A 27,279-nucleotide genomic window follows, 5' to 3' on the forward strand; every position below is an offset into this window, starting at 1 on the left:
GTTGACTAGACTAAACAGTTGGCAGGGGGTAGAAGAGAAAAGACATAAAAAGTTTTAAAGTCTATATTGGAATCCAAATTTGCCCTGATGAAACTTATAGTGTAGTGGGTTAAGACATATAAATGACTATTTAGCTCAACAAACTTTTATTAAGCACTTATTTGTGAGATCCTGTGCTAAACCTGAGGAATACAAAGGCAAAAAAAAGAAAGAAAGAAAGAAAGAAAGAAAGAAAGAAAGAAAGAAAGAAAGAAAGAAAGAAAGAAAGAAAGAAAGAAAGAAAGAAAGAAAGAAAGAAAGAAAGAAAAGAAAAGAAAAGAAAAGAATCCTCTCTCTAAGAAGCTTGCATTCTTCCAGAGATGGAATAAGAGCAGGGGATAAAGAAATTAGACATAGATTCCTTATCACCATGATACAAGGTAGGGAGGAAGGGAATTTATTTTTTTTATTTAAGGAGGAAGATAATACAAATAGTTGGGAGACTGGAATCAGGGAACTATCATACAAAATCATATGATCTTTGAATAAGATTGGACCCAAGAAGTCACTGAGATCAACCCATATCCGAATAAGACATTGTCATCAAGTCTCCTTGAGGATCTTTAATTATGGGGGAACAAAATCCTCTGGAGGTAGCCCATTCTATTGTTTCAATAACTCTTGAGTGCTAAGTTTTTCTTATTTGAAACAGAAATCTGCCTCTGCAGATTTCATGTTCTGCGCTCTAGAATCAAGCTGAACAAGTTTAAACCTTATTTTAAAAGGATAGCCCTTTAAAAAACAGTTTTGTTCCCCTTAACACTGGTCCTGTTAAGGCTAAATGTCTTTTTACATGAGCCAATTGTGACATTTCTTTTCACCAACAGTACTGGCTAGTACCCTGGATCCTGTATTTATCAATATCCTTCCTGAACTAGTCCAAACTAAAAGCAACATTCCAGATATCTCTCCAGACCAGTAATAACACAAAATAAATGCATGAGAGTTATAGAAGGGGGCTATGTGAAACTGGGAGGAGGGAGAAGGAAGAAGGTTACTATCAACTTTAGAGGGACTAAAATTAGGAAAGGTTTCAAGAAATTACTTTGGACTTTTAAGGACCTTATAGTATAAACTTTGGCCTGCTTCTATTCTCTTCTTCCCCCTCTCCCCCAGGTATTTCTGCCTAGGGTTTTAATAGGGAAATTAGAGTTTGTTTGGAAGATGGGGAATAGACCAGTTTGCTAGGACAAAAGAATAAGAGGAAAGGAATAATGGAACATAATGCCAAATGAGTCCAAATGATGGAGGGCCTTGCACGCCAAGGTGAGGAGTTTGAATATGAATTGGTAGAAAATAGGGAACCAGTAGGTTCTAAGAAGTCATGACAAAACCAGATCTCTGTATAATAAGATTAATCTGGCAATAGTAAAAAAGGATGGATTAGAGGTAGGGGGAGAATTTACATGGGACCACCTGTTAAGAAGCTATTGCAACAGTCCAAGTATACTTTAATAAGGACTTGCTGAGGGATTAAAGATGAAGTGATAGATGTGATAAGAGCTAAATGAATAAAATTAATGGGCCTTAGCAACAAATCCAGTGTTTGGCAGTGTCTGGCACACAGTAGGCAGTAGTAAATATTTATTGATTGATATTGATCAGGTATGAGAGGGAAGAGTCAAGGATCATACCAAATAGGATTTCATACATGGGTGAATGGTGGTACTTCTGATAGAAAACAGTAACATTAGGTGAAAAGACTATTTTTGGGGAAAAATGACGTTTTGGACAAGTTGAATAGGAAATAGAAATGCCCTATAAGTAATTGGAAATGTTTATCTAGAGATGTTTATGTCTCATAGGAAGTTAACTGTAAAAAGAATGTTAAATTTTGAGTCAGAAGCTTTTGGTTCAAACTTGAGTCTGTCATTGGCTGTATGACTTGGATACATCACATAACGTCTCTGGACCTGTTTCCTCATCTACAAAATGACTGGTTTGGACCAGATGACCTCTAAATTCCCTCTGGCTTTAAATCTGATTCCTTAATCCTCTGATCTGCTTTACAGAGTTATTTACAATGTTTACTATGGTAAAGACAACGATGGAACCAATGTCTGCCTCGCTGCTGAGAATGCCAGTTAATTATAGCTTCTTTTTAAATATTTGTTGTTTATTAACAAAAAAAAATATTGTTTTCTCCATTGTAATCGGAAAAGGAAAAATATGTATAACTTGTAAAACAAACCAAAAAAGTCTTATTTTGAAACCTGAGTCCATCATTTCTCTGGTGAGAAGTAGGTAGGGGCTTCAGTCCTTTGAAATGGTGTCTGTTCATTGGGTTGACCTTATTATAGCTTTCAAAGTTCTTTACCTTTACAATGTTCTTGGTTCTGAGTGTCAGGTTCTTGTCTCACAAAACTGAATATGGAAGCAGAATGGAGTTTCCTTTTGTAAGGTAACAATTATTTATAATAAACTTACTAAAAGACAAACATTGTACTCAAAAGCAGTCCCTGTTATCAAGGACTTCACATTCTCATGGCAGAAACAACATGAAAGCAGCTAGAAATGTTTATGATAAAGTATAAATGGAAGGCAATCTCAGAGGGAAGGGACTGGTAACAGGAATGACTGGGAATATTCTTTTAAAGAAGATAATATTTGAGCTGAGTTTTAAAGGAAATTGGGTAAGTTAGACGTTCTAGAGGAGAAGAGCAGAACAGGTTTGGGAGACAGCAAATATAAATACAAGGTATAAGGAGATTCAGTGTGCATGTGAATAGAATGTGAAGTCACTTAGGAGAATGAATTGTAAGAAGGTGAGGAAGAGGCCAGATTGGGAAGGGTTTAAATGCCAACCAGAGAATTTCATTTTTAAATTCTAGAAGTAATAGGGAGTCACTGGAATTTATTGGGGAAGGGAAGAATGACAGGATCAGATTTACTTTTGGAAAACTACATCAACAACTGAGTGAAAGATGAATTGGAAAGAGACTTGAGGTGGGGAGACTAATTAGAAATCTATTTCTGTTCCCTAAGTGAGAGGTGATGAAGATCTGTACTAGGACAATGAATGTGTAAATGGGAAGCACAGCCCATCCTCAGTTCCTGGGGACTCTCCAAAGTACTTTGTCCCTCTTGTGCACTTTTAAGCTGAATTCTATACTGAAACTATGTATGTGCAGGTCATATTTTACCTGAATTAGAGTGCAAGATATTTGAGGGCAGAGACCTGTTAGTTCAGCTTTGCACTCTGCCCTCCAGGGAAAAGCTTTGGTACCTTATGAATAGAAGAGATTTATAAGTATCTGTTGACTTGAACTCTCATCTCTACCCTTGGTACTCTTTTATTTAAGTAGAATGACATAAACATTAATCAAAGATCTCAGCACTCTTTTTTGTTTTTTAAGAGAAGATTCCTTACAGGTTATTGGGCAGGTTAATACAGGGCCATTTTGCCTTGCCTCTCTCCCCCTCAACCTGCCCTACACACCTGATTCAAAAGGAAAACTACAAGGTCAGAGTTCTTAGAAGTAGCATCTTACAGCACTGACAAGACCAGACAGAGTTCACCCTTGGGCACTGCCTTCTTTTTAAAGATTTCATTCTTTCTTTCTGACCAGATTTACTTAAAGAAAGACAGTAATTATTCTGACAAACCTTAAAAGGAGGTAGATGTGCTAATTAATATCATCAATATTCAGCAAATTAATAAAATGCCATCTTTATTTTTAGTGACTACATGGTTTAAACCTACAAAAGTGATTAATTAATGCTTCCTTTTAGTTTTATTATCCAGTATAATTTTGATTGGTTTTTTAAAATCACCCTTTTGAAGGACTGATACCCTTCAAATATTTATCAGATAAATACACAATTATTTGTCAGATAATAGCAGTATTAATGGAAGCTATCACTTCTCTGTTACTGATGTTTTATTATTTGTTGCTATTGTATTGTTTTATCGCCTTACAAAATTATAAGCTTTACTAGACTCTATGCTTTGTATCTATCTTTCTCACTGTCTAGTGGTTTTATGCACACAATAGATACTTAATTATTGTTAAACTAAATTTATGTGCAATAAATTATAAATATTGGGCATATAAATACAAATCCCAAAGTTAAGTTCCCTGAGTTAAGTTCCTGCTTAGAACTCCTCATACTGAAATTCTATTCCTTTAAGCCCTAGCTCTAGCTCTAGAGTCCCAACCTCACAAAACTGTCCTTTTTTTTTGTCCCTGTCCCACCCCACCTCCAGCACATACCTTCCTGTCATATTTGATTCCTCCCCTGTGTATTTTTCATAGCTTAAGTAATATTATAGTTAATTGAACACAAGCTTCATTTCCTTTTCAGAATGATTCTAAGCTTTCTTTTGTCAGTAATTACATTATTTTCAATCTTTGCATTCTCATTACCTAGTAGATATTTAACAGATACTTATATGTTGAATGAATTTTTTAAATGTTAACAGTGGTCAACCTATAGAATTTGCATAGCAGACCTGGGCCCAAGCCTTTTCTGTTCAGCGTTTAAAGACGTGGCATGGAGCATTGAGTGGACCCTGGAAATTCTTCTGCACCTCTTTTTTCAGTAATGACTCCAAAGCCATAACCCTAAATACCAAATCCTTTAGAAGTAAGTATGTGTCCCAAGAAGTAGTTGGGGCCCAGGTATGCTCCATGGGATGGCCATTGTATAGCAGTATTCTGGCTCGATACAAAAATCACTAGCAATAAAGCACCATATTTTGAATGTCAGCTAAATACAGTTTACAACAAAGTAAAGAAGTCTTAAGCAAGGAATGTGAATATACTTATGGTACTGCCATACATTTTGAATGCAATTGAAATAAGTCTTTATGGACTTATCAGATTTTCTTTTCTAATTATTTGTGAAAGTATTTAAAATCAAGTCTTTAGATTCAATTCTGTACAAAAACTAGTACATGTTCCCATTCTAGACTGATTGCCTTAGTTAAATTCAACTAATTTAGCTAAGTCCAACTATCTAAGTTTTCCCATCTCCCTTGAAAAAAACAAAGTACAGATTTTTAATGCAGACAATATAAGAGATGCTTTACATTTGGAACAATACCCACTAAGAATGTTTCCTAAACTTCTTCCTATGCTACTTATATTTATAGAACTGTTATTTAAATTGTTGTTTAAAAAAGGAGTTGGAAGGATTGAGGTCTAGGCATGGCAGATTATTGGAAAGAAGATTTAATAGCAGCATATTCTTAAAGGTTCTATTTTATAAGTATGTGTACTTTACAGTAATTATATACAGGAAATGAACATACACATGTGAAGATGTGTAGTTTACTCTTTATACAATGCATCTATTCTTCAGGATTGGGGATAGGGGTGGAGAAGAAAAACTCATTCCTTTCTGAATAATCCACTTGTTCAATGAAGTAGAAATTAAGTAAGTGGCTTAGCAAGAAAATTCAAGAACTAGTTTGGTAACATGGCCATAATCACTAAAGAAAAAGTCAGTTTAGGTAAATATGATGTTGTGTGATTTAGCAAAGCACATCAGAAAGGGTTTAAATAAGCTATGTGTACATGACTTCTAACCTATCTACTACAGAGGGACTTTCTTTCTGATTTCTGGAATACAAACAGTACCAAAATCTTTCCCTAAATCAGACACCTCCCAAGTTACAAACATAGTTTATCAGGAAGAAAAAAGGGCACTCCTTCCAAAATGCAATTTATCCACTCATTTGCTGGCCAAGTCAATCCTCGAAGACACGTCTAAATTCCTTAGTGGCACTGAACTGGAAATAATGATGCCTTATCTCTGTATGGCCCCAGACTCAAACTGAGTTCAAAAAGCTTTCTAGGCAACAACCAACACTGGCTTACAAAAAAGCCCTGGAGGGAAAGAGGAAATAGTTAATATGACAGCCATTGTACTAGGGGAAAAAAATGAACAACAGATTTCGTGATATATTCAAGGCCATACCATAGGTAAGAGGTGAGATAAGAATTATATTTGGCTTTTTAAATAATTTTTTTTTCCTCCCACAAGTCCACATGGTCTCTCAAAGCCTCTCTGAATAACTGAAAAGAGACATGATATTCAGAGGATGAAAAACAAAAAAAAAAGTTGCTATTTAGGGTCCAAAGACCAAAGCTTACTTTAGCATCCACACATGGATGGGATTGGGGATAGAGAGGTGCCTTATGTTCTTTTCAAGTTAGACAATCAAGAAAAACAAAATCAAATGATGATTAATATACTGGCTATGTAGTATAATGGAAGAACCTTTTGTTGTTGTTGTTGTTGTTACTTTGCTTAAACAAAAGAAAATCCAGGTCAATGGAAATAAAAGAGCAGAGTCCTTGAATTTTTAACAGTCCTCATTAAAGTAAGATGTATCAGAAGGAAAACCTATCATTAGGACTGTGGCTTCTGCTCTCTCTTCTTACTAGTTTACTCACCATAGGCTAGTTTCAGGCCTGAGATGATGGGTAGGACTAATAGATATGCATTCTAGTGGAATAATTGATATTATGCTTTTTAGAAAGTAAACTCTTTTTGTAGGGAGTATTCCAAAGATCAGAAGGCTCAATCTGATACCCAAGTCTTTCATTTAAAAAACAAAAAACCCAAAATACATACAAGAAAATAAAAGATGGCTGAGAGCTGTCTCCTTGTATGAGGTTATAATGCACTGAGGATCAAATGACATCCTGTTCTATATGATGTGTTGTTTGAACTATTACCCAAAAGGCAGGCTCCAACAGCTCAACTCTATATACTGATCCAACAATAGATATGCTAGTGTCAATTAAAATGCCGCCTGAAACTTCAGTTTCTTGGCAAGAAAGAGAACAATTCTAGGTCCTCATAGAAAAGTAGAATAATGTTCACAGTGTCATCAAACATTGACAATTTAATCCATCAAATAACAAAAGAAATAAGTCACTGGAAAATCTTCCTGGGCACAGAATATAAAAATGGATCTTTCCAGAGAATAAAACTCCTTATGTGGATATAAAGACACTCAATATCTATTCTACCATGTGGGGGGAAAGTATTGGTGGACCTGCACCAACCAAAGACTCATCTCATGTAGTTTAATACATAATAAGAAGGTTAACCTTCCAAGACCAAATTTTCATTAATACTCTTTGACTGCTTGGACATTCTATCTTTCTGGGGTTGAAATGATAGTTCAGTTGAATATTATTTGTGGCTCCTTTGCCAACCAATTTAATAGCTGAATAAGAAAGACAAATATGGATGCCAGGTAACACTGAGATGATCCCAATTTGAGTATGAAATTGGATTGAACATGGATGAATAGTCTCTGGAACATTTAAAACAGGATCTTCCTTTACTTGCCTCCCTTGAATGGCTAAGATTATCTATTTACCTTTGAACATGACTTCATCAATAGCACAGTGTTTTCCCATTGCTCAGTCCAAAAAAGGTTTTGTGGAACTACTGCTGGAACCATCTCTAAATTAACTATTAAACCCAAAGTCACTCTTATACCTTTGTGCACAGATAGGAGAAAACTATCTATGCTCAACTGATGTCGATTTTAAATAAAAGTCCAGGATCTGAACTGGGATAAAAATATGACTACCTAAAAGAACAGAAACTATGGGATCTAGGATCCCTGAGCAAAGTGAGATCCTTGAGTTCTAGGGAAAGATAGTGGAGAGGACATTCTCTCTTATCTCTGGCTACCAATTGCAAAAACTATTTTATTAGAAGTAATTTTATAATGATCCTATGAGAAAAATAACACAATTTTCAGTGAGATACATCTATTTTCAGAAAAAGGATAAAATAAAACTCCACCCAATAGCTATGAGATTTTGTCTTTTGGTTTACTGAGATTTCCATTTGGTTCCATAGTGTTCAGGACCCATTCTGAATTTCTACTTGAAAAGAAAAATTGAGACACTTTCTAAACTTAATATTTATTATAGTGTTTTTATTAAACTTTCACTGGAAAGTTCCGAGTGTGTTAATACAGCAGGCACATTGGCTTCAATGTTTGGCATCTGATAGTCCACAGAATGGCACTTCACCTTGACAACTCTGCCACAACACTGAGAATTGCTAGGGTGAGATACATAACCACTCTCTCTCCTTAAACTGTTAAATATAAGTTTTGGTTCATTTTGGTTTAAATGTTCTGAGCTTACAATTAGACCAGTCTGTGGTGAACTCGGGTCCGCCTTACTCTCGAATTTTTCAGTCTGATTCACTGAGCAAATGCCCTTGCTTTCATTCCCACTGACCTCAGAATTCCCTGCTAGGTCACAAGCGTCCCTATTTTTACAGAGTTCCCTTTGGTTTGGTAATACAGTCTTCTTGGGATCACAACACAATTTTACTATAGAGTCTGTACTTCTGCAGGTCAATGGTGAGGAGTCCGCCGTCTTTGGAAGAACCCTCAAGTTCTCTTCGATGCTCTGAAGACTGTGTGCATTGGCATTGCTGATTTTTTCTTGGGACTGAATGTGTTGCACTGAATGGAGAAAAAAGTTTCTTGGGAGCGAATTCTGCATTACGGGGCGCCTGGCTCTCCCCTGTAAGCACGGACAGTGGTGGACATGCTGCATGGGATGCGCCAAACCCTCAGGGGCTTGCTGCACTGCGTTCAGAGGTGCCAGGGTCTTCTGGACCTGCACAAAGTTCCCTGCTGCTGGAGCACACTGGAAGCAAAGAGAGTCTCCCAGCTGCTGGCAAGAGTGAGGACTGTACCGCAGGTGCTTGTAGGCATGGGGGCAGCTACACCTCCTATTCAGAGAGAAGAGCTGGCACATGGTGTGATGTTCCACAGCCGGCTGCAACAAAGCAGAGCTGCTCCCATTTTTCATGCTTTGGCTGAGCTCGCTGTTGTAGGCCGCATGGACTGGCACTCCCAGGTTCTTTGCTTGGCCGTTGAAAAATTCAGAACAAATGTGGGTTTCTTCATAAGTTGTCTTCTCTGAGGTACTACAGTTATGGGATGCCAGAGGTTCTAACTCATAGAATTCGTGTTCTAGTTCAGACTTCTGACCTCTGGGATCCAAATGATACGTATTCATGGCGTGTGCTTTGTTCTGTCCCTTGTTGTCTGGCACTGGAGACAAAGCATGGGAGAAGGCACTGCACTGAAACTTTTTAGGTAAAGGGATCTGGCCGCAGGTGCCCTGAGGGCCCAGGCAGCGACACATGCACTGGAAGAAGAAGGTTGCAAAAGCCCAACTGATGCACATGATCAGCATCATGAAAGTTCCAAGCTGAGTGTAAGCTAAAACTGTGGAGGGCATCATCATGGCACCAGCCACAAAGGTGGTCAGGGCAGCCATTGCTATGGCAGAGCCCATGCGACTCAGTGAGAAGATCACCTTTCCTTCTCGATCAGGGTCTGGTGCCAAGCGGTAAGCAACCCCGTAATGGACAGCAAAGTCTACAGACAGACCAACAGCCACTGAAATAGTGACCGATTCTAGGACGTTAAGCTCCCAGCCCAGAAGAACCAGGGAGCCAACAGTGACAAATATAGTTCCAGCTATAGAAACGATTGCATAAAGGCTTATTATTATGTTCCAAGTTGTGAGGAGCATTACACTAAATGCAACAGCCACTGAAAGACCCATGGCAATGAGCGTGCCATCAGAGAGACTATCTTGAAGATCGTAGAATTCCAAGTTGCTGACAAACCAACCATTACTGAGACCTTCGGGTGCAGAACTAAGCTCATTGGAAATCCATGAATCTACCTCTTTATAGAACTGATGCATCTTTTCATAGGCCAGTGTGAAGAGGTAGGTACTCTGGAACTCCAGCACTACAGCCCTGATGGTGTCATTGATGTCAAACCTTGGTCCTGGGGTCTTGCTGTCCAGGTGGTACCCAGTGCTCCTCTCCAGCTCCATGATCGCTCTCTTGATACACAATTCAAAAATGTCCTGCTTGTAGGGAAAGCTCCAGTGGCTGCAGCATGGATAAAGGGCAGGCTCGTCACAATCCTGATTCTCCATCCACTGCTTAAATGTCTCGATGAAGCAGCTGGTGAAGTCTTGCTCATCAGTCTGGTGGAAGAAAGTCTGATTCCTCAGCTTCTGACAGAAGTGCAAAATCCAGAGCTGGGAAGCCGGGCTAGTGATGTTGAAACTGGTATCCAGCTTCAACTTCCCTTTACTTTTGGGGTTGAGAGGATTGCCGTTGTCTTCAGGGGACACTCCCCAGATGACCGTGATGGGCATATGCAGCTCTTCCCCATGGTGAACACGTTCAAACATGAAAAGCTTTTTGTACTCTGCGTCGTAGCGTTCGAACGGGTGAGAGGACCGGAACACTTGGAATTCAGACAGCTCGAGAGAGGGAAGCTTCATCTTTGGATTAATGCATACGATGTACGCCCCGCCTATGGTTAAGGCAAGGAACCAGAAGAGCCAGACGTACCGGAACTTGATGACGATGCACGGTAACACTTTTTCAAAGAAAATCCGCGATGCTTCAGAAATGGCAAAAATCACTTTGTGGCACTTTTGGCAAATGCTTGCTGTCCAGCAGTTCTTGTCGCTGTACATTTGCTGCTGAGGCTTCTTGAAACAAGTGAATATATTGAGGAGATATCGCTCATGAAGCACTACTACAGCTGGCAACCAAGTGACCATGAGGACATAATTCACCAGAATGGCAGTCCCGGCATAAACTCCAAAGCACCGGATGGCGGTGATGTTGCTGACATAATTAGCATAAAAAGCAGCCGCAGTGGTGAAGCTGGTGACAAACATGGAGAGTGCGGCGTGTTGCAGTGTGATGCTCACCGTCTCAGAGGTTTCAGCGTGGGGTTTGTCAAACTTGGTGTAATTCCAAACATCACAGAGTACAAAAGCATCATCTGCTCCAATGCCGACCAAGATGATAAGGGCAGTGAGATTCATGAAGGGGAAAAACTCAAAGTTAAATACTACTCTGTAGAGAAAATAGGATACTATCAAAGAACTAATTATGGCGAACATCGTCATCAGAGTGATAAATATGGACTTGGTATAAATGCACATGACTAAGAGTACAATCACAATGGCGATGGCGGGATACACGGTATCCATTAAAAGATAATCCTGAAACAAACTGTGTTTGATACCAAACTCTATTCCTGTGATAGTTGTCACACCATCTGATGAGTTCCAATTCTCAAAGTTGTCTAGGTAAATGTTCATCATGCTTTCCCCTTTTTCAGTGGGCGAGAAGAGCATGCTGTACTTTAAGGCTGGTACCATGTAATCAATTGTCTTTGGGCTTAGAAAGTCTTTGTCCACCAGGTAGTGGAGGATCTGGTAAACGGCGTTGTACTTGGTGCATTTACGAGGCACACTGGTACACTTGAGTTGGTCCTTCCTTCGGGACACTATGTCCCAGCAGTCTGGCCTCAGAGTGCCATTGTAGTAGTGTTTGGCGCACGTTCGCAGGAGCTTCAAGGTATGGGAAACATCTCTCTCGACGATTTTTTGACAGGACGACCTATTGTTAAGTATAGCAATGTAGTTTCCCAGGGTCCAGCTAGGGCAACAGGAAGCAGCTGTAGCTCTCTGGCAGAGATCACCAAACTGCGAATGGGATCTGATCTGCATAGAGATAAATTTTTAAAAATACAACAAAAAACATTTTAGAAGAGCAATAAATATGTCAAATTATATTTTCTAATACATGGGAATTGAGATTTGAGTGAAGATATATTTTCTTCAATAATCTGGTTTTATACCATATGATCATTTAAATTGAGTATCATTCTTAGTAAACAGATTTCTTTTTAAATGCAAGAGAGCATTGTGGTATAGTGGTAAGAGCACTGACTCAGGAGTCTGAAAACTCTGATTCAAGGAACCATGCTATCTATAACTGCATAATTCTTGGCAGGGAATGAAAAGTGATCCTAACAAGTCAAGATTCAAATGTAGAAAAATTTAATAAAAAGTTAATTTTATTTTGCAGAACTTGATAAAATAATAACATTCATTAAAAAACAAAAAATCTATAATATCAAAAGAAATGATGAAAAAAACATAGGAACAAAGGGAGGATAGCACTTCTACAGCCCAAATTATATTATAAAGTAGCAGTTCTCAGAACCATCACACATCATTAGAACAGATTAAACAAAGGGGATCAGAAATAATAGAAATGAAGTGGAAAATACAGATTACCTAGGAAAAAAACTTATCTGATAAAACCTGCTGAAAGCAATCTGGCAGAAATTAGGATTCCTTTGACACCAGACTCCATGATACATTCTAGATGAATATCTGACAATATTAAAGAGCATATTATGAAAAAATTAGAAGGGAAGTAGATCATATACCTCTCAAAGTTATGGCCAAGAGATACATTCTTCACCAGACAAGAAATAGAGACAATTACAAAAGATAAAATAGTTAATTGATTACTTGAAACTTTAAAAGCTTCTTTACAAGGAATATTAATGCATCTAAGATAAGAAAAAAAGTGGATGAATGGGGAAAAAAATCTTTGTATCCAAGTTCTCTGGTAAAAGTTTCTTTTCCAAGTTACCTACACAATTGATAAATATATATAAGATGTGAATATGGGTATCTCCAAAAGGTAAATGGTCAAAAGATATGAACAAACAGTTCTTCTAAAAAAATGGCAAAGTATTCACATCCACATGAAAGAATGCCCCAAATCACTAATAAGAAATGCAAAACAAATTTCAGGCTTTGCCTTGAAAATTGACAAAAATAACAAAAAAATGACAACAGGCAATGTTGGAAGGATTATGAAAGTATACTAATATATTGTTGGTGGGGCTAGGAAATTATATTTACAGCAACACTTTTTATGATTGATAGCTAAGAATTGGAAACAAAGTACATGTCCACTAATTGAGAAATGGCTAAATAAATTGTGATACATTAACATAATGGGATATTGCTATGCTGTAAGAAATTATGTATGTGATGAATACAGAGAAACATGACTGATGCAGAATGAAGCAAACAGAGCTAAGAAAACAATACATATAAATAACAAAAACAATATAAGGTAGAAAGAACAACTAAACACCAAAAAAAAAAAAAAAATCAAAAACAAATATAACAAAATTAGAAAGCTCAAGAAGGACTCAAAAGAAGAGATGAAAAGATACTCTCAACCAACCCTTTCATAGAGGTAGGAGATCCACAGATGTTAGAAACACACATATTTTTAGACTTTTTCTTTTTGTTTATTTATCTGTTTGTTTATTTTAACACATTGCTTCATAAATTATGTTGGGAGAGAAAAATCAGAGCCAAAGGGAAAAACCATGGGAGAGATTAAAAAAATAGACTTTTTCCAATATATGTATTAGTTGTGCTTTTTTTCTCCAAAAAAAGGGGATATCTTTCTGGGAGGGAGAAAGGAGAAATAGCCGAGATAACAATAATGATGTATAAAACAGAAAATATCAATAAAAACTTAAAAAAAAAGAAACCATTTAAAAAGCTTATGCAGCTAGAAAACTACACAGGGTTTTCAATAACTCTGGGCTGCCTGCTGAAGCAAAAACTCAAGTCTCTTAAACATGAATATTTATCCCAATGTTACTATAACTGTCAATCACAGAACATCACAATCTCCAAAGAATCAAAATTGTAGGTGACCCAAAGGGCAATGGAAAAATATATGGTGAGAGTATAAACAGGCTGAAGAATATTACCAAGCATGACTTGTATGCAAGAAGGCATCAAAAATATAATCTAAAAAATGTATAATAGAAAATGGAAGCAGGCTAAAGAAAAGTCTCTAGTGTGTCCCCTCCACTAAGAATCTATAGGAAGATGTGGCTAAAAGTCTATTTTACAATATGAGAAAATATACATGGGCAGTGATCTGCACCATTGGAGGGGGTACCTACATAGATGAGATCATGGATCCTTAGAAATTCTGAAGTATAATAGTCTGGAATTCCTCAAAAACAGGATAATTCATGTTTGATTGTTTCCAGACAAAAACATCCCTACATGCCAACTCAGGAAAAACTGAGCTACCTCAAAAAGAAAAGGAAGCTTTGGAAAAGGATATATCTATTTTTCATGGCAAACATCCAAATTCAGCCTAGAAGGAAATAATATGCAAGTCCCCTGGGGTCATTCCAGAGAATGAGAAAGGTATGGAGTCATCAGTACCTGATAATCAGTTTTAAATTGAGAAAAGATAAATTTTTATCCCATTCTGTCATTCACTATTAGTTATAAGTAATGCACAATTAGTTGCTAAAAATAACCACACTAGAGATAAAAGTAGTAAGATTGCCAACAAAAACTTGGAAAATAAGAACAACTTTGCATAGCCCATCCAAATAATAGTGTTTTCTTTGTGCAGTTGACAAAAGATTTGAAAAACCTGATGCAATAAACCTAGACCAAATAATAATCTGATTGTGGCTATCCCAAATGAAATTTAGTAATCCACCATGGCTCCAGTCCTCAGCTTTAGAGGTAGCATGGCTGGCGTGTGTCCTTGGTTAAAAAATCTTTTGGAAGTGCTTTTAGGTTTCTACAAGTTTAGAAAATACTAGAATTTTTGGACAACCTAAACTAGATGTCACAGCTCTTCACATAGGGAATTAAAAAATAATCACCTGGGCCACTCACCCGAGAGGCCATCTCTGCTGAATCTTTGTTACTAAAGGCAGGTGAGAGAAAACTATTTTTCTATTTGAGTTCAGGAAAATAAATAATGTACTTGGCAAATTGATCAGTCTTCACGGGGCAGAACTATATATTTGGAAAGATATTCATAAGAATAATTTTAAAATCTTTGAACTTATAAAAATAAAAATGTGGTTAGTTAGAATGACTTCTTGTAATTCATGTTAGGAATACCAAGGCTACTTTAATTCTAGTCATTCAAAAATAGAGTATTTTAAGGAAGCCATTTGGTTTATGTGGTTATAATATGCTCAAGAGAGCTTCTTTAGTTAGATAGTACCAGGGGTGGAGCTGACTTCAAATTGGGGGGTGAGGAAGAAGGGAATACGAAAAGAATAAAACAGAACTTCATATGGTATCTTGACTTTTAGATGTGGCTGTCTTCTAGTATATAGGAGTGGTTTAGGAAATATTTAAAACGAGTGATTAAGAATAAAGGGAAGAAAGTTAAGCTACTGATCATGGGTTTTACTTAGGAACAAAATACTAACCAAAGGCACAACTTCTTCACCAGGGAGTTTGTGTTAAGGCTAACAAGAATGATACTTCTAAAAACTGTCTATAAAAGAAAATACATGCAAGTGGGCTCTAGAACCTGATAATTTCCCTGTCAGCATACATATACTAGAGTCACAAAGGCTTTAGGGCTGTAAGTGATTTCTAGGCCTAATTCATATTCTTTCAAGAATCCCCCAAAGCATCTCAGACAGGTCATCCTTGCTCAACATGGTACTCTGACTGGCACCCTAGAAAGAACTGAGACTATATAAATTGCTCTGGTCCTGTATTTCTCTGAACAGTTTAATAGAAATTTAGAGAGAGAAAATAAACTCAGGATTATCTCTAATTTTACTCTAGTCATGGTTAGGAAATCATATGTTTAGGGTTCTTCAAGCCAGATACTTCTCCTTCCTCCTACTGAGGATTTGTTAGTTTGTAAACAAGATAATAACTGGATCTGGAAAAGAAGATTTAAGCCCTCTTGATCACTTTACTACCAAGTGCAGTTTCTAAAATGCCCACAAAATAAGTAGAGTGGACTGATGCTCTCCAATAAAATAAAGATTGGGCAAAAAAACCCAAAAAAACAAAAAAACATTTTGGTAACTAAAATCCAACTGCCCTTCTTTAGAGCATCAAAGAAGAGGTAGAAGCCATCAAATGAAATTCATTTTCAAAGTGTCTAAGAAAATGGATATTCTCACTAAAACGGAATGTGAAACAGAGAAGCTATTCATTGTGGAAATCAATGTCTGTCTACATTACAAATACAACTAGTATGTAATTTAAATGGAATCTGCTGGAGTTGGACTAAACGTGCCACAAATGCAGACAGGCAACAAATAAAACATCTGTTCCCATCAAGATATTACATTGATTACCAGACATTCCCCAGAGTTAAACAACTAGCAATTAAACTATTCCACCCTCTATAATTTTACATGCATCACATCCAACTTGATACTCGATAATAATCAAGTGCATAAATACAATAACTAGGATTTGAAGAGGGAGAAAGAAAAAGCCTTGTCAGATATTCACAGGAATTCAAATGTCTTCTCATACCACACTTACAATAAACAAGCAAAAATCTTATAAAGGGCTGAGCTCCTTGGGGCCTAGCATTAGGGGAACATAAGATATTATCGTTATCATCATCTGAAATCTGAGTTTGTTAACCATATTCTATTTTTCAGACAGTTTTTTGTCACACATGTCCTTTATGAAAAGGGCCTACTATTCTGGCCTGATCTCACACTCTGAGATCAGAGTGGGAACAATTGTACAACAAGATAGAAAACAGACATTTGGAAATTGATAAAGTTAGTAGTTAGACTTGTTTATCTAGTAAAATATCATTTTTAATACAAACACAACAACAAACATTTATTTATTCATTGTGTTATGTTGTATTTGGTGCTCATAAGCATAGTCCTCATCCTCAGAGACTTTACTGTAAAATAGGAGCCTAACGCACCAATACAGAAAGCTTACATGCATCATTAGTTGATAAGTTATGAAACAAAGTTCTATCTGAAGTTTGAGGTGGATTCATTACTAGCTTAGGGATCAGAAAGGGCTTTGTGGAGAAGGTAGTAAATGAGATGAACGTCAAAGGATGGGTAGGACTTCAATGGGATTGGAGGGAAAAGAAGAGCATTTCAGGCATAGAGAATTGAAAGGCATAAAGGCAGAAGAATACATAATAATCCAATTGTGCTAAATTTTTAGTGAGTGGAAAAATCATTCAAAATGAACCTATAAAATGAAGATGGTATTAGAATGGAGAAGGCCTTAAATACCAAGAAGAGAAATCTAAATTTTAGTCAGTGGGTAAAGGAAATCCACTGTAGAATTTTTGAGCAGAGGAGTGACACAGAATATTGCAGTCAATATTCAGTTCTAGAATAAGAACTGATAATAGAGGACATATTGGAAGAAGGAAATGAAGGTGAGAAGGAGATGATTTCGGTAGTACAGACAGATGGTCTGTCACAATGAAGACCTATCTCTGAGAGATGATGGGACTAGAGAAGAATCAATGTGAGAGATATTTTTCAAAAGTAGAAGTTAAACTGGCTTGATAATTGACTAGATATGAGAAGTGAGGAGAGGGAAGAATTAAAGTTAACCCCATAGTTACAATCTTAAGAGACATGATAAATTGTGGTGCTATAAATAGAAATGGTGAAGTCTTTGGAGAGGAAGATGAGTTTGGTTTTGAAAATGTTATGGTTGAGATATGATAGGATGAGCAGGTAGAGAAGTATTACAGGCATATCGAAATGCTGGTATGGGTTTTAGGAACGAATCAGAACTTGTGTTTTTGGTCATCATGGGCAAAGAGTTGGTCACTGGAGCTGTGAGAATGAATGAGACAATAAAGGCTCACATTTAAACAGTTTAAAGAGACTGACAAAGTGCTTTTATCATGATAAAGCCTGTTAAGTAAACTATCTGAAGTGTGACTCAAAATCAGGCTATGAAGCCAGATTTTTTTCTCTGTAAGTCCATCATTGTTTCCACCAGACCATGTTAACTAAGAATTTTCCCCAGACTCTGCCAAGAAATTGAGTAAAAGAAGGAAAGAAAATAAGGAAGGTCTACTTACTCTACCTACTTTGACTACCTTCATAGGTAGTCAAAGGGATTGAAAAGATGGAGAACCAATGAAAGAGAAAGAAACTACTACAATTAGTAGTTGTTAGAAAGGTAGGAAGAGAAGAAAGAGAATGCAGTGTCTCTGAAATCAAGAGATGAAAGTTTACAGTACAGTTTCAGAGACTGCAGGAAACTCAGGAAAGATAATAATTGAAAAGAAATAACTATTACATTTGGTCATTGAGGGGTCATGGTGACCTTTTAGAGAAGAATTTCAGTATTTTGGTATAGGTAAAAGTCCAACTGCAAGAAGATGAAAAATGAGTGGTTGCAAAGAAGTAAAGGTTAGACAATTTGTTCAGTAAGTGAAGGGGAGTGGAGAGATGATGTAATGTTTATTTGCAGACACTCTCTCAATGGCCAAGTAAGTGAACCTATTCACAGCCGAACACTTACCTACAAAGAATAAATCCAGTTTTTTCCTATTTGAGATGCTGACGTGCTATATAACTCTAGAGAAGAAAACCACTTACCATATTTAATTTGTTGAATTCAATGTTTTGCTTTTTCAATGGAATCATTTATGAGAATCTAACTGAGAAATATAATCAGAACAAAGACCTTAGAAACCTAGTGTCCAAATGAACCAGATTCCTATGAAGTGAGACGGTAGAAGAACAAAGCTGGGTTTTACACTGAGCTTGTAAAATCTTTTCCAGTGATTTGACATAGGATACCAAGTGTAACATTCTAATATTCTCAGTAAAAATGAATGAAAAACTCTGGAAAAGGAGCAAACAGAACATCCAAATACTAATTACTGGCTATGTTTATGAAGATAGTCTAAGGAATTATTCTGCTTAGAGCTGAGTAGGTAACAGATGCTCTTCACAAGAAATCATGAATAACCTTAATAGAAGTCACAATGGATCAAATATAGGTCTGATAGTTGTTGTTTAGTCATTTAGTTGTGTTCAACTCCATTTGGGGTTTTCTTGGCAAAGATACTTGAGTGGTTTGCCATTTTCTTCACAGATGAAACAAATAGGGGTTACTGACTTGTCCAAGATCACACAACTAGTAAGTATCTAAGGATAGATTTGAAATATGGAAGATGAATCTTCAGGCTGGCATTGTATTCACTAAGCCTATTAGAGGTCAAAAGCTCTGGTATTAACTGGCTTCATGACTTTAGGCAGATCACTTAATTATATCTCATTCATTTCTGTAAACTAAAAAGTCATTGCTTAAGGTCCCTCCCACCATTTAAATTGTATCAAATAAGTCACATTATAGGGCAACACCTTCACTGATATTTAGGAGCATATTTTTTTTCCAATCATGTAATAACTCAAAAATTTAGTTATAATCAGAAAATAATGAATTTATTTCCTATATGAATACTGTGTGTTTTATCATGTCCATTAGTTGACATTGGACAGCAATTTTCACTAGGAAAGAATTACTTTTGAAAACATAAAACAGGCAACTATTTCAGTCCCTGAAGCTGGTTTTATGTTTTCAGTTGTAGTTCTCATTTTGTCTCTAAAGAATATATCAGAAGGGAAATAAATATCTGTCTTCTAGCACCCTTCCATTTTCTAAAGGAACAATAAACTTTGAACTCAAAGCAATCTGGATTGGGTTACTTAGGACTCCTATATTGATATTTTACATCCTTTATATTCCTTATATTTATATCCTTTGATGTCCCCCTAAATTTCCCTTTGAGGTTATAGGTCTAAATGACCCATTGATTGTAAGACAGTCAGGCATTTAACAGCATAATTAAGATGCTGACAAACTGTCTTAAAGGAAATATGCTGGGAACAATGGCGAAAAGCAATTCTTTTCTCCAGAGAAAAATGAAAGAAAAAGCAACAAAAGGAAAAAAAAATTCTTAACCCTAGAGTATTATCCTAGAAGAAAATAAAATTGGTCCATCAAAAATAGGAATTGGGGGGAGGAAAAAAAGAAAGGTTGGGTTTTTGTGGGGTTTTTGGTTGTTGTTATTGCTGTTGGTTAAAAGAAGAGATAATATGTTTTTGAAGGGAATGAATATAGACATCTGAAATCTGGATCTGAAAGAATGCAAAGCTGTTAGTGAGCCAGTGTTGGCAGTTTATATCACAGTAGATAAAGTCATTTAAGTACTTTCATCTTCTTATTAGACATCAGGGTCAGTAATATAAGGAGTTTCAAAAATATAACATAATCTGTGTTAACAAGATTTTATTTTACCTACCCTCATATTATCCACACTACACATTGATTTAATTGCGGGCAAGTTCCATAAAGTGTCTCCTTCAGTGGAAGTAAATACTACTCTGGAATATCGGTCACCTGGTGATAGGAAAGAAAAAAGATCATGAATTATTCATTCTTTTGGTAAAATGTAGGTATGTGAAACAATTTAAACTGGAAAACTAGAGTTTAGTTGTATATAATTACTATACCTTTCATATATCCTAGCAAAGATATTTAAGGAAAGCAAGATTTTAAAGCTGCATGAGAATTTTAACTACATCAAAAAATTATAGACAGGAAAAAAAAAATCCAATTTCATTCCAATCACTTTTTCAATGCATATTCAAAGAACTCTAAATTAATTTGGGGGTAGGGAGGAGGTAAATGGAAGAGTTCATTTCTAATTTCTTGGCAATTAAGTAACAAAATTGTAAGAACTTTTAAATGGAAATTAATTGAAAGCTCTCTTTTCAATTTCATGGCATCACATAGTAATGGACATTAAATCAAAGGATGTTACACTTGGGAATATCAAGAAAAAATTACAAGGGCATTCCCACCCATGATTTTAAATAGAAGATGATAAGTGATTTAAATCAGTTGGAAAATGGTCAGTTTAAGTACGTAGAAAAGCTTATTTTTAAGAAGATGAAGTGTAAAATTTTATTCACACATCAATCATTAATATATCATTGGTTTTAATAAGAGTTAAATAAAGTAAGTGGTATTAACTTTTTTTCAGAGACAACCCACATAAGCAGGAAAACAAAGAACAATTAGCAAACTCATAAATTACTCAGTTCCATAACTGTATCACCATAATCTTTGTATTTCTAGACCCCATCACAGGGACTGTGGTATAGCAGTTACTTAATAAATGATGTTGTTACAAAAAAGGGGTTGGAATGGGGACCTAAAAGCTAGCAATCATATTTGAATCAGAAGTATTATTAACATATGAAATATTGAGTTTAACTTTCTAGTAGGAGAATAAAACCTATATAAATTCAGGCGTATTTTTAATTTATTTATGACCAGTAATAACTATTACCTCAGTAGAATTTGTTAATTAAGACGTTTAAAAAATTGCTTTGTTTATAGAAAAATTTAAAGAAGACAACAAGTAATGAGCTGGTCTCTTTCCTAAGAGGAAATTATTTGTCTTTTAGCACAAAACAAATACTGGAACTTTTAGATAATGTGAATTTTTTTACTCTGCTTTTATGAGAAAGAAAAAAAAGGCTACACACACACATACACACACACACATCCAAAAAACTCAAGATAATATCAGGAACATAAACTTCCAGGGTATATCTTGGAGATAATACCAATCATTACATTTATGCTGTATACATATTCACACATATATATCTGTATATATATACACACACAGAGATATATACATGTATTTGAATATACACATAGACATAAGGATGGGTAGATAATATTTGCTTTTATGTTATATATATATATATGTAAATTATATATACTTATATATATAAAATCTTCTATTATAAGTATATTACTCAGTTAAATATGCTATATTTATATCTTGCATCACTTAAATGCCTTTAGTGAAACATATGGAAAGTAATGTATAAACATTGTATATAACTAACTTCTAGTTTTCCAATTTAAATTTTTTCTCAGATCTAAAACATTACATATATAATTTATGTATAGATATAAATAGTTTATGACCAAAATAATATTCTCACAAGGAAGAGACTAGTTTATTAGTGGCTGTCCTCTTTATACTTTAATAGGCAAAGCAATTTCTTAACCTCTTCAAACACACACCTATTTAATAATACAATAGTACATGTACAATGTACAAAAATACAATGAAAATTGAAGTTTAAAATGATAACATGATAAAGACATTATATTCCATGATAGTCACTATCTTGATATTACTAAAATAGGATAAAGTAAGTATATTTTAGAAATATTTCAAAAAATATTGGAATAAAAAGTTTTATTGTCAAATATCAATTTATAAAAAAATTCAATGAATCAAAACACTCCATTTAAAATCATTCTGATTAATCAATTAAATATATACACATTCATTGCAGTAGTATATAAAAAGATCTTACTCTGACATTTCATCATAGTTTGGAAGTGGTTCTGAGTCATGAAAGACTATAAACTCTGGTAGACCCTATCAATATGAAGAGACTTTAAGTACAGTCCAATGCTTTAAGAAATATCATGATTAAGTTCAGAGAGACTCATTACCAAAGGGCTGTCTCTCAGTTAATGAACCTTTTCAGTCACAGCAACTTATAAAGACTATTTCCTAAGATACTTCCAAATAGTTATGATATAGAGTAGACCAGTACCCATAAGGATGAAATCATGAATACTTTAAGAATATATACAGGTACTTTGTCAAGTATGTAACACACACATATGTGCATCTCCCTCTGTTTCTTTTTCTTTCCTCCTCCCTCCTTTTTTTTTCTGCTCAATGGATGCTGGCAAAACTTGATATGAGAGTGATAAAAAGGGAAGATACAGTTGGACTTTACACCTATCGGGAAGGTGCAATGGAAGTAAAAAATCTTATATTGAATTTTAAAAATATGTATAATATGTTCACCATATAAAATATATTCAATATATCCTTAATATATTCTACAAAATTTGGGGGGAAAATCTATATTTCTAGAAATTCAGTGGATTATTCTGGAATTCAAAACAATACATTAAATTAATGAATCTGTGAAAAAAGGTCTTTTAAATAGACATTGATAAATATTTTTTTATAAATGCTAAAATGTATCTGGCAATAAGGAAAAGAATTGCATTAGATTTATGTCTATCTAGAGAGATCAATTAATCAATTAACAAGTACTTATTAAGAGCTTATCATGTGCCACTATGACTGAGTAGGTTTTTAATCAACTAGACTCTGACTTATTCAAATACTGAAATATGAAGTGTTAATTAAGTTAAAAATCACCCCAAGCATGACAGGAATAGGAAGGCAGTCCTTGACAGTTTAACCCCCTCACTCATATGATCTAAGATTGATGAGCATAGGCATAATTAAAAACTAGCAAACTGCCAAGGGGCTTGCTGTTCATACATAGGAGACTCACTTGGAATATCACAGAAAAAGCTGTCTTTGTGGAAATTCCATTCTGCTTGTCTCTTTTCTCTTTCGTAATGATTGTCTGACCATCTGTCATCACGATGGCTGAAATAGAAGCAAACACTTTTATCTTTAAATAAACCACATCTATTTGAAATTTGTTTTCATACATCTACAGAGGGGAATTGAAGAGTATTATTAGCCTCCAAAACCCTCTTTTGGCTAATGATACGGAGCACTAGAAGGATTACTTAAAAAACAACCTGTATCTTATTGATTCATCTCTTAAAATTAAAAAAAATAAGTCCTAAGAGAAAATATTAAATGACAACATTAGGTTTATAAAACTATAGCAAAACAAAGTAAACTTCCAAATTTCAAAATTAACTATGGCTTATAATTATTAGTTACATTTATATGGCAATTTACTTTCATAATAATTTTATGAGGTGGGCAGTGTGAGTATTATGGTTTTCCCTTTATATATCAGATAACTAAGGCTCCAAAAGTTAAATGAGCTGTCCAAGATTAGAAAGCAGGAAAGCCAACAATCTTCCTGAAATCTTTATAAAATACGCCACTTGGAAGGCCTTGAGGAATGCTATCTTTAGTAAAGTACACTCTGAAAGTTGACAGAACATGAAATGATTACCTTTTGACTTGCTCCTCTGCATATTTAAAAGGATAATTTGCCAGTGTTGCTTTGTAGCCTGTATTTTTCACCATGTTATTCCATGTGACCAGCCTTTGGCCTATGGCAGTTCCTCTTGGTTCAAAACCCTTAAGGCAAAACATTATAAATCTTCATTAATGTATTTCATTTCAGGGTAAGTATATCTTTAAAAGCATATTGGGAAATTTCATGTCAAAGTGATACAGAGTTTTCAATAGAAGACATAGTTGTCCTTCACACCAACTGGGAAAGGTGAAATGACTTAAAGAATAAAACGACCTGATAGAAAAAAGATTGACAGGTATTTGAGGATTACTAGGCATTTTTTGCATGCCTCAGATGGAACATACTTATTGGAAGCTTATTTTTCTAAATCTTCACAACTAATTCTTGGCATAAACTAAATGATAATTAAATATAATTAATTTTTGTGATTAAATATTACAATATGCCCTCCTTTTTTTCCAAATATGGAAATTTTTAACTTCAAAAATGTCATCTATTATACATACTAAAATTGATACTGCTTTCTCAGAAGAAAAAAATATTACCATGCCTCAATGGGCTTATAAAATCTTTATGATAGCATCTGATTCTCTGTGAGATTCTTTAAATATGCAAAAAAAATTATATTACACATATAACATATATGTGGCCTTTTGCCTAGAAATGACACCCAGAAGCAAGAACTGTCGCATTCTGATGATGATGAAAGTTCCTTGGTCTCTTTTAAGATTTAGAAATAAAGGAAAGACATTTCCCAACCTTTTTCAGAGATGAGATTAGTTGAAAAAATATTAAATTTATGTCACATTTTCATTGCTCAACATGATAAACAAAGAAAAGGAACTACACGCAACCATTCTGCACTGGCATTTTTCCTTACCAGCAAGGGGTCAGAGAAGTCAGGAAGATCAGGCACCAATATTCCAACTAAGGCACAGACCACAATGAGCACAGTACACATGCCCAGGACCACCACAGGCCAGTCAGCTATCAAGGCTGCATAACTACAAGAAAGCCAAAGAAAAGGGATTTTAGAAGCAAGATATCAAAGAGTTTTACTTCATAGGAAAGTAATGTGCTCTCAGGAATACATTTGGGATCCAGAAATACAGGTGGTCACACAGTGTGAACAATTCATTAACAAGTACAATGAACAATTAATCAACTATTAGTTAAACTAATGAACAGTTACATTTTTATGCAAATAAATTGTCTCGTTTTTTCACTCAGGTCCTACTCTCTGTGATACAAAAGTAGACTCATTCCCTCTCAATGCTTTTCTCTGTCTATGCTTTTTACTAAGTCTTTTCATAACTGGAACCCTTACCTGTTGTTCTTAGATCTGCATTCTAGGCTATCTGCATCAAGATATCCTCAGTAGAACTGTTTGTATTGATATATAGGGTGTAAATCTTTAGAGGAGAGCTCCCGTCACAGAAGATATTCAATAATTAAAATTAACAAGGCAGCATCTACATAGTACTTTCAAGTGTACCAAGTGCCTTTACAAATGTTAACTCATTAAATCCTCTCTCAACAATGCTGTGAGATAGGTATTCTTATTATGCTCATTTTACAGGAGGTTAAGTGACTCTTCAGGGTCACAAAGCTACTTAAAGTGTAGCATTTGAATTCAGGTCTTCTTGATTCCAAGTGCCACCTGTGTGCCTTAAAGAGAATATTAATGGTTGGAAATTAACATGGGGGTAGCATGGTTTAGTAGAAAAAGCACTAGATTTGGGTTCAATTGGGTTCAAATTCTGACCCTGTGTAATATTAGGCAAATTTCCCAATTTCTTCCTCTATAAAAAGAGGATGCTGGACTAGAAAGCTTCTAAAGCCCTTTCCAAATATAAACCAATAAGCCCAGGATTTCTTCTCATTTTCAACAGGACTGAAAAACTCAGAGAAGATCTAGTTTAAAAAAGGGAACAAAAAAATTAAATTAACAGGGAGGATTTTAAGAACCCTTCTCATTTCTGCCAGATGCAGCTTTCTTGAATCTTGATTAGGAAAATTTAGGTCTTAGAACATTACTCTTCCATACTCATAAAATGTAATTCATAATTTAAGACTATTTAGCTGTTTTATAATTTAAGACTACTTTTGGCTCATTTGAAAACAGGCTGCTGGCTCACAAATTTAGTGATCATAATTATGAGTTACTTCTTCAAAACCATGCTGGCAGCTATGAATACAGTTCTGAAAAAGCTATTCTATGTGCCTAGGAAGAGATAATTTTTTAAATATTTATATCTTTAAATTTATAAGGGTATTCACTCAAAGCTTCATTCTCAGATGAGGATATTAAAATATACTGTATTTCTATTTTAAAATATAAAGCTCTCCACAATTAAAACTTAAAGATATTTTTCAGAGCAATTGTTTTATGGCAATCTTCCTAGACCGAAATTAGGAAATATAACCCTCTTTCCTCATAAAAAATGAAATATAAGTGGAGCAGCTAGGTGGCACAGTAGCCACCTGGAGTTTGGAGGATGAGTTCAAATCTGTCCTCAGAAACATACTAGCTGGGTGACTGTGTGTAAGTCACTTAACCCTGATTTTGTGTGTGTGTGTGTGTGTGTGTGTGTGTGTGTGTGTGTGTGTGTGAGTGTGTGTGTGTGTGTGTGTGTGTGTGTGTGTGTGTGTGACAGAGACAGAGACAGAGACAGAGAAACAGAAAGAAAAAAATTGAGAGGGAGAGACAGGGAAATTGAGAGACTTAGAGAGGGAGGGAAGGAAGGAGGGAGAAAGGAAATAAAGAGGGGAGAAGAGAGAGAGGGAGGGAGAAAGGACAAGGGGAAGAGGGAGGGAGGGAGGGGAGAGGGAAAGGGAGAGGGAGAGCTACATAAAATCTCCCTCAATCCCCTAATGCTAAGAATTTTGTTTTTGTTTTTGTTTTAAATAGAATATGAAGGAAATAAAATTTGAGATTTACTATTTTTTATATAATTCACTAGAACACAAGCTCAGGAACCCCCCCCCCCTCCACCCACCCACACCCACACACACACACACACACTCGTTCAGAAAAGCTGCCCTGTCTAATCTGGTAAAAGAAATATAGAAAACAATTCTTCAATGCTTTTAAGCATATAAATCAAAAGTTGCTGATTGTGGTTGTTCTAATGTAAATACCAAATGGTCAGCAGCTTTCAAATTTCTACAACACACCCAACACACACAGAAATTCTCATATTTGACTTCCTCCTCCACCAAATGCAAACGAAGATCAAAGTTACTATTTTGAAGCAAAAGGGTTGTTGGTCTAAATAGGTAGAGCTGGCTTTCCCTTTCTGAGACTCTCTTCACTGATGCTGAGGATTTTTTAATGTATTTCTTTTGTTGAGTTTTTTTGTTTGTTTTGTTTTGTTTTTTGAACAGAAAATGAAAGAAATAAAGCTCGTGGTTGACTACATCCAATATAATTCACTAGAATGCAAGTTCTGGAATACACATACACACAGAGCAACGGGATG

At 35.4% G+C, this 27,279-nt stretch overlaps 1 protein-coding gene across 2 annotated transcripts in view; it reads right to left on the reverse strand.

Moving 5' to 3' along the window:
- Nucleotides 1-1,902: 1,902 nt before the first annotated feature.
- Nucleotides 1,903-27,279, reverse strand: part of DISP1 (dispatched RND transporter family member 1) — a 253,315-nt gene continuing 227,938 nt past the window's right edge. For both annotated transcript variants that reach the window (XM_023502005.2, XM_023502007.2), the window contains 5 exons: nt 24,678-24,801; nt 23,771-23,898; nt 23,126-23,223; nt 20,014-20,111; nt 1,903-11,582 (listed from right to left, as the gene is read on the reverse strand). In XM_023502005.2, the coding sequence (XP_023357773.1) occupies nt 7,938-11,582; nt 20,014-20,111; nt 23,126-23,223; nt 23,771-23,898; nt 24,678-24,801 (4,093 nt within the window). In that variant the 3' untranslated portion in view covers nt 1,903-7,937. The remainder of the gene's footprint in view (nt 11,583-20,013; nt 20,112-23,125; nt 23,224-23,770; nt 23,899-24,677; nt 24,802-27,279) is intronic.

The sequence above is a fragment of the Sarcophilus harrisii genome, chromosome 4 (assembly GCF_902635505.1).
Source record: "Sarcophilus harrisii chromosome 4, mSarHar1.11, whole genome shotgun sequence".
In the NCBI taxonomy this organism is placed as follows: domain Eukaryota; kingdom Metazoa; phylum Chordata; class Mammalia; order Dasyuromorphia; family Dasyuridae; genus Sarcophilus; species Sarcophilus harrisii.